We start from the raw sequence: 9,042 nt of genomic DNA, 5'->3' as shown, positions 1-9,042 counted from the left end.
AAATTGTCCCGGTTGCCAGGGAGGGTAGAGTCACATGTGGTAACCAAATTGTCCCGGTTGCTAAGGAGAGTAGAGTCACATGGGGTAACCAAATTGTCCCGGTTGCTAGGGAGGGTAGAGTCACATGCGGTAACCAAATTGTCCCGGTTGCTAGGGAGGGTAGAGTCACATGGGGTAACCAAATTGTCCCGGTTGCTAAGGAGGGTAGAGTCACATGGGGTAACCAAATTGTCCCGGTTGTTAGGGAGGGTAGAGTCACATGGGGTAACCAAATTGTCCCGGTTGCTAGGGAGGGTAGAGTCACATGGGGTAACCAAATTGTCCCGGTTGCTAGGGAAGGTAGATTCACATGCAGTAACCAAATTGTCCCAGTTGCTAGGGAGGGTAGAGTCACATGGGGTAACCAAATTTTCCCGGTTGCTAAGGAGGGTAGAGTCACATGGGGTAACCAAATTGTCCCGGTTGTTAGGGAGGGTAGGGTCATATGGGGTAACCAAATTGTCCCGGTTGCTAGGGAGGGTAGAGTCACATGCGGTAGAAATAAACAGACGTGCAAACAAAAGCAGACAAACGTGTTTAATGTTTGTAAACTTTATTCTCACCTGTGTTTGATTCTTCAACTTCAGGAGACATCGCACTTTGTATCACCCAGAAACCTTTTTTGCACCCTTTTGTAAGTCAAAACTTTTTACTAAAATGTTTATTTTTATTTTTTACTACAACATTACACTATAGACATTGCATATAGCTTGGATTAATGCTGATGAACAGCACCAGAACAGCTTTAGAAATCATGCAAAAGCAACATCTAAATGCACCTATTAAGCGCTACGCTTCATGTCATTAGTGGTTCACTTAATGTATGCATTACTTTCCAAACTCAAAAAAAAAAAAAAAAAAAAAAAATTACTTTCCAAACTGTCTCAACTTACTGATATGTGAACGGTCAAGACTTCACAGGTACCGTTAAATATCTGTACCTATCAGACGTGTGTTGTGCTCACTACATGCAGACATGATGTTATCGCAAACTCGTTCTTCACTTCCTACCACTGAAATGACGTTGCACTTTAAATGTAAACAAAAATAATACTGCCGAATAAACAATTAAACACAGAAGAGACAAAAGAAACAAGAGCACTGTACCTTAACTAGTGTTCAGACTTGTATTCTGTCAAACAGTGTTTGACGTCATTTCCTTTTATGACACTACAGACACAGGAAGTGTGTTTTAGAGTGTGTTTTGTGTTGTTTAATTAAATTGGAGATACACTGTGACAGGGCGGAGGGCGGGGTCGTGATTCCAAACATCCGGTCCTGTATTAGGCTAATTAAGCCTCCGTGACGGATAAAGGCCGACTGCGGAGGATTGTGCGGGAGAGAGAGATCGTTGCCCCGCCCTCCGCCCTGCCACATACACATTTTGTTTTGTTTGCTTCTAGCCCATTTGGTTGCAAATGCATTAGCGGAAATGTAAAAGTTTGTATTATAGCGCCACCTAGTGTCAGATTGGGCTGTGTGTGCACATCTAAAGAGTGGAGGATTTCAGACCATCCTGCCAAATTTGGTGTCTCCAGGACTTACGGTTTGTGCTGCCCAGACACTTATAGGGCAGATCAAGTATGGTAATAATAATACGAAATTCAGTAGGTGTGTCCAAAATGCTAGTTTAGGTTTAGCTCTCTTCCCTTCTCGTTTCCTCTCGTCACCAGTGCTACATCCTTCTGTTCTGATCAAATTAAATTAAAACATAAGTTAACGAGCAGTTGATTGTTTCATTCAGCACAGGAATATACGGAGTAAACCGGACATATTTAGCTCTTTGTTTGCAGACAGACAGCTTTCATCATGCGTCCTAAATGCAGCGTTCAAGTGTCTGTCTCACAGTCACACATTTCCCAGAAGTCCTGACGGGAGTGATGCACGTGGATTCAAGGCTTAATGTTGAAGCCGTAAACTGGAGGAGCATGTCCTGGGGCTGTGTATCCGTAATTTGGGAAACCCGGCTGGGGTGAGACTGATGTTTGACTGCCAGATGACATCAACGGTTGCCCTGTACACACACAAACACACACGTTTACTATCTAAATGGGGACAAACTAACTCAAATCCAACCACTTAAATCATTTTAGGCATCTTTGGAATTATTTGCTTTAGTCATGAATCGACTTTTCAATTGAGGACGTTCTCGAATGTTCCTAAAGGAAGGTTTTGTCTGATTTAGCCAATTTTTTAGGGACACACACGCGCGCACACACACAGACACACACTCACACACACACACACACACACACACACACACAACATGTAGTGTTTCCATGTTTTATGGGGACTTTCCATAGACATAATGGTTTTTATACTGTACAAACTTTATATTCTATCCCCTAAACCTAACCCTACCCCTAAACCTAACCCTCACAGAAAACTTTCTGCATTTTTACATTTTCAAAAAACATAATTTAGTATGATTTATAAGCTGTTTTCCTCATGGGGACCGACAAAATGTCCCCACAAGGTCAAACATTTCGGGTTTTACTATCCTTATGGGGACATTTGGTCCCCACAAAGTGATAAATACACACTCACACAAACACACTCACACACACACAAACACGCTCACTCACACACAAACACGCTCACTCACAAACACACACACGCTCACTCACAAACACACACTCACACGCTCACTCACAATCACTTACACACACACACACACTCACACACACACTCACACAAACACACGCTCACACACACACACTCACACAAACACACGCTCACTCACAATCACTCACTCACACACACAAACACGCTCACTCACACACACACACACTCACAAACACACAAACACACGCTCACTCACACACACACACACTCACACACACAAACACGCTCACTCACAATCACTCACACACACACACTCACACACACACTCACACAAACACACACACACACTCTCACACACACACACACACACACTCACACATACACACACTCACACATACACACACTCACTCACACACACACTCACACAAACACACACACAAAAACACACAAACACACACACATACACACACACGCTCACTCACAATCACTCACACACACACACACACACACACTCTCACACACTCTCACATACACACACACACAGACACGCACACACATACACAAACACTCACACGTACACACACACAAACACACACTCAACTCACTCACACACACACACACACACTCACTCACACACACACACACACTTTCATCTGCAACATTTATTCAATTGGCCTGCAGTGCTCTATAATACAGAGAATAGGGGAAAAGCATGTATTTGCTCCATAGGCTAAACTTGAGGAAAAATGGCGCCATCTGGTGGAAAATATAAACACTGTAAATATTGAAGCCAGGGCTCCGGAATGAAAGAATAATACCACAGAATTCATGATATTATGCTTTAATGGCACTGGGATCCATTATTGCAGTTTTAATGGGTTTCAATGGGGACATTTTTGTCCTGCGTGTAACTATTTTGTATACACAGTGTATTATAGATGTATTCCAAAATTCCCCCAAAATAAACACCTTTGGCAAAATGTATGCCGTTGGCATTAACACAGCCAAAATTATTGAAAAAATACAAAATGAAAAAGACACTCACTTATGGAAAAGAGGTCATTATTCACATTTTTGTTCCACAGAAGAAAGTCACACACTTTGGAAAGACATGCGGGTTGAGTAAATGATGACAGAATTGTCGCTTTAATAATAAACGTACCATACGCTACAGACGAGGGTTCAGGGGTCTCGTCTTCAGACGCTCTCTTGTTTTCAGCCTCCTGCAGTTTTTCCACCTGTAATTCAACAGTGCAGACAACATCAATGTCAACATGTCAGACTGTGTGCTTTCATCAAACACCTGTGTGTGAGCGTTCATGCCCTTCACACACTCAACCAAACACCTTAAAATACAAACTTACAAACACTTGCTTTATCTGTGGAGGTTTGAAAATCAATGCAAATGGTTTGTTCTCCTTCTGTCTGAAAACACAGATTGTCACAGCCCAATACAGTCACACATTACATGCCAAAATGCTACAAGATACACTCACATTCAATCATTCAGCACAGGGAAAGATTAATGCATGGGAGATTTATGGTTAAAAAGCACTTAAATATTGATCTGTTTCTCACCCACACCTATCATATCCCTTCTGAAGACATGGATTAAACCAGCTGGAGTCGTATGTGAAAGTGAAAGTGGAGATTTATGGTTAAAAAGCACTTAAATATTGATCTGTTTCTCACCCACACCTATCATATCACTTCTGAAGACATGGATTAAACCACTGGAGTCGCATGTGAAAGTGAAAGTGGAGATTTATGGTTAAAAAAGCACTTAAATATTGATCTGTTTCTCACCCACACCTATCATATCCCTTCTGAAGACATGGATTAAACCAATGGAGTCGCATGTGAAAGTGAAAGTGGAGATTTATGGTTAAAAAAGCACTTAAATATTGATCTGTTTCTCACACACACCTATCATATCACTTCTGAAGACATGGATTAAACCACTGGAGTCATATGTGAAAGTGAAAGTGGAGATTTATGGTTAAATAAGACTTAAATATTGATCTGTTTCTCACCCACATCTATCATATCACTTCAAAGTCACCATTCACTTGCATTGTATGGACCTACAGAGCTGAAATATTCTTCTTAAAATCTTCATTTGAGTTCGGAGGAGAAAAAAAGTCTTAACGTGAACTATCCCTTTAAATATTCCTTCCTCAAAAGTACTAAAATGGAATCATTAAGAACCGGAATCGTTAATTCCTTAAAATATCCAACAATTCTCATGGCTTTAACAGATACTCTGTGATTGAAATCACTGCAGGTAAATTGGAGTGTTTGTGCTGCCACCTGCAGGCCAAACTGAGCAACTGCGTCATTAATGGAAACCCAACACATCTGCACCTGATGCTGCTAAACAACAGTGTGTAAGAGGCAAAAAGAGGCCAGAGGTTGTCATGGTAACAGCCCTGATGATTATGATTCATGTGACACAATATTCAGAACCAACTTGCTTTATATCTGAATATAGTCTTAAAATAAATGACTGTGATGGGAAGTTTGTTTCTGTGTTTCTTTCTCACAAACACACACAAGAACAAACAGGCTTGTTAAAGCTACAGAGCAGTGCATTATGGGTAATCAAGCAGACATACGGAGGAACCCGTTATAAAAAAAAAAGGGACGCATCTGTAATCGACATGCTCTAATACAGACAGAGAGAGAAAGAGTTCAGAGACCTTCACCTGTCTGGCTAACTCATCCACCTGTAGGGAGGGAAACTCAGGTGAGCTTTACAAAAGCATGTATTAGTGTGGGCGTGGTCTAAACAGCATTCATAGCATCATAACGATAACCGTGTGTTTTCAATCTCACCTTGCTCAGGTACTCTCTCATCACCTGGATGAAGTACGGCATGGCGTAATCCACGAGACCGTGTTTCCATGCCAACTCTAAGACCACATCGGGAGCCAACAGGTCATACGAGCTGAAGAGACACGCGGCGAAACACTCGCATTTTCCCTCTTGGACAAACCAGCGCAAGAGTTCCTGAGCCTGACCCCCGTCCTGTGACTCTGCAGCGTACAGCATCGCATCCTGAGACAGGAATATAAGAATGATATTTCCAACACCAAAGACTTGCAACAAACCTCATATGTGGCATAACATCGATTTCAAGATTTGTTTAAATGTAATCTCTGTGCACATGTTGGTTTAGATTTTTTTTTTAAAGCATTTACACCATTTATGGCACAAAAAAAAATTATAAAAAAAATTGTAATGATATTTAAAAATGTCAAGTGGTGTAACCATCAAGTAAAATAAAATAACATTTTATTTAAACCATTTATAAACTTTTTGACACATTTTGTTTTTACTTTTTTATGACATTACAAAACGTCAAGTTGTGTAACCGTCAAATTAGTAGAAATATAATCCCCGTGCACATGTTGGCTTCAATTTTATTTAAGCATTTACACCATTTTTGGCAACAATTTTTTTTTTTTTTTTTTTTAAATGACATTCAAGACATTTTTTAAACCCACATTTTTTTTTTAAACTTTTTTTATGACACTTAAAAATGTCAAGTGGTGTAACCATCAAGTTAAATAAAATACATTTTATTTAAAGCATTTATAAAAATGTTGAGCCCAATTTTTTGTGTGGCGTAATCGTCAATTTTTTAGAAATGTAAACACTGTGCACATGTTGGCTTCAATTTTATTTAAGCATTTATAAAATATTTGCCAAAAATAAATAAATATATTTTTAAAAATGACATTCAAAAATGTCATATTTTAAACCCACATTTTTTTTAAAACTTTATGACATTTAAAAATGTCAAGTGGTGTAACCGTAAAGTTTGTAGAAATGTAATAATCCCCGTGCAAATATTGATTTTGAACATTTATTTAAAGCATTTACACTAGGGCTGGGATAAACTATTATTTTTTAAACTATTAATCTAGCGATTATTTTTCCGATGCATCGATTAATCTAACGATTCGTTTTTTCAGTTCGATTTCGATTAATCAGCTTGTGACAACACCGGTAATACCAGTTTCATCGGGGGTGGGGGTGTATAAAATGTAAAAAAAAAAACATTTGCCGGGAGTTTGATTGACAGGCGATCTGATCAATCAATCATAATAGCCATTTTTGTCCGACAAAGTAGTCAGGAGAGAGAAGATTAACGTCGGTGGATTTGAATTTGAATAATGGATTGTAGGCTACTGTACTGACATCTTTCCACTGTTAAAACAACAGTCCTTCTGATGTAGGCTACATTCATGTTTAGCCTATTTGATGCTATAAATTAACCAAGGAAAAGATGATCGGTTCACGAGCAGCTTTAACTGAGGCAATCTGTCACGACACATTAAAGAGCCACAAAATAGTAGGCCTATTTATGGTTTAATTTTCTTTGAATAACCAAATTTGAAAGTTGAGACTTTATTAAATGTTACCTGCTTGGTCCTGTCTGTCAGCGCGTTGTCAGTGTCCTCTATGTATTTTTCACGACATTCATAGCTATAAGCGAATTATTAATAGCTATAAGCGAATTATTAATAGCTATAAGCGAAAACTTTAGGTGTCGACAACGTATTATAACCTACTCCAACATCGAGTGCAAAGTGGGGAGTTGAAAAAAAACTTACGGTGCTCTGTCATCTGCGGCTGCTCCCGGGTGGCGCTAGAATGGAAGGCCATCTCCATTTTGCAAAGATGACATATCACGGAATTTTTTCCTTTTAAATTAAATAATTCCCATACTTTAGAGGAACGAGTGCATGCCGCCTTGCACTTCTGGTAGTCTGAGGAGCCACTCGTGTTGGCGTAAGCGCCGCCATCTTTGTTTTGGATCTGACAATTCGACGCGCATATTTTGCGTCGACGTCATCCCAGCCCTAGTGCTGGTGCATTGCCGTGGTGCTAGAATGGAAAGCCATCTCCATTTTGCAAAGACGACATATCACATAATTTTTTCCTTTTAAATTAAAGAATTCCCACACTTTAGATGAACGAGTGCGTGCCGCCTTGCACTTCTGGTAGTCTGAGGAGCCACTCGCTTTGCTTCTACTCTCCGGCGCCGCCATCTTTGTTTTGGTCTGACGAATCGACGCGCATATTTTGCGTCGACGTATTTTTTGCGTCAACGTCATCGATTACGTCGACGCGTCGTCCCAGCCCTAATTTACACCATTAAAAAAAAAAAGAAATATTTCATGAAATGTTTTAAATGTCATGTGGTGTAACCATCAAGTAAAAAGGAATTAAAATACTTTCCTTGCACCTTGAATACATGCGAGTGTACACAAGTTAATCCTTCATAATAAATAAATAAATAAGTTCATTACAATTTCTCAGGGTTAAACCATTTGACCTGAACAAAATATAAAAATGTCAAAATATCTGAGATCTTTAAAAACGTCTTGCATGAGGGTGTAAAGTGTGTTTACTGTGAACATGACACGAAACCACCTGACACTGATCTGGTGGACAAACGTTTTTCAAACGCCAAAATGAGTTTGACTGTTTATTTGGATGTTCCTGTTCATACCTGGTAGAGTTTGTCTTTCTTGCAGAGCAGAATACTTTGATTCCAGCGCTGGTTGGTTTTGTAGAGATACGCAGCGATGCGTCTGAACTCGATAAGCTCGTGTGTCTCCAGCCGCTGCGCTAAACCAACTGAATCAAAGTTATCATACGTGTCGATAGAGGCGCGCAGACCCTAAAGAGAGAGGAACAGATGAGTTGCACACGTGTATGCAGGAGCGTTTCTTCATCTCAGGATTCTTTTTTGATTAAAACAAGATTATTTTTGTAACTTTTAAAGTGCATTTTATGTATAAATTTGACTGTTTTAACCCAGACTTTCAATATTAAACATGAAAATCCATTATTAAATGTAGAAATTATTCTATGAGTGAAATAAACATATTTTGTTTAGATTTATTGTGTGAAAATTATTTCTATACATTTTTAAAATATTAAAAGCTTTGATTTAATTTGATTAAATTCAATTAACTATTTGATTTTTTTTTTTTGCATTTATAGGATTATTTTAAATACTTCCTCTAATGTGTCTTAGGCAAGAAAAATAAAAACAAACTATTGATGATTATTTATAGCACCAAAAGTGATGAAAGAATACCCATTAAATACAGTATATATATCTACAGCCTACTCGAAAAACAACAAAAAGTGCGATGCACCGATAACCACGACAGTATTCCATATTCCATTTTTCACTATAAAAATTCCATAATTTTTTAAGATTGTAAAAATGGCATGATTTTTCCAGACCTGGAAAACACAATTTAAATATTCCCTGATATTCCCAGGTTTTCCATGACGTTAAGACCCCTGAATCAGTATACTCATCGTTAAAGTAACATCATGTGACTACATTTACTGACACGGTTTCCTCAAGGCCTCATATGCAAATAAAGAGAAGAGAAACGAGATTAATTAGAT

At 38.8% G+C, this 9,042-nt stretch overlaps 1 protein-coding gene across 2 annotated transcripts in view; it reads right to left on the bottom strand.

Annotated features, from left to right (window-relative positions):
• Positions 1 to 584: 584 nt before the first annotated feature.
• cltcl1 (clathrin, heavy chain-like 1) overlaps positions 585 to 9,042 on the bottom strand; it is a 58,356-nt gene continuing 49,898 nt past the window's right edge. The window contains exons 29-33 of one of the 2 annotated variants that reach the window (XM_052109213.1): positions 8,126 to 8,296; positions 5,440 to 5,661; positions 5,304 to 5,330; positions 3,767 to 3,842; positions 585 to 2,053 (exon numbers count right to left, since the gene is read on the bottom strand). In XM_052109213.1, the coding sequence (XP_051965173.1) occupies positions 1,932 to 2,053; positions 3,767 to 3,842; positions 5,304 to 5,330; positions 5,440 to 5,661; positions 8,126 to 8,296 (618 nt within the window). In that variant the 3' untranslated portion in view covers positions 585 to 1,931. The remainder of the gene's footprint in view (positions 2,054 to 3,766; positions 3,843 to 5,303; positions 5,331 to 5,439; positions 5,662 to 8,125; positions 8,297 to 9,042) is intronic. The other variant, XM_052109214.1, reaches the window with a different exon arrangement.

This window comes from Xyrauchen texanus, chromosome 37, assembly GCF_025860055.1.
Source record: "Xyrauchen texanus isolate HMW12.3.18 chromosome 37, RBS_HiC_50CHRs, whole genome shotgun sequence".
Taxonomy (NCBI): domain Eukaryota; kingdom Metazoa; phylum Chordata; class Actinopteri; order Cypriniformes; family Catostomidae; genus Xyrauchen; species Xyrauchen texanus.
The sequence above is the reverse complement of the archived record's forward strand: the minus strand, read 5'-3'. Positions and strand labels throughout refer to the sequence as shown.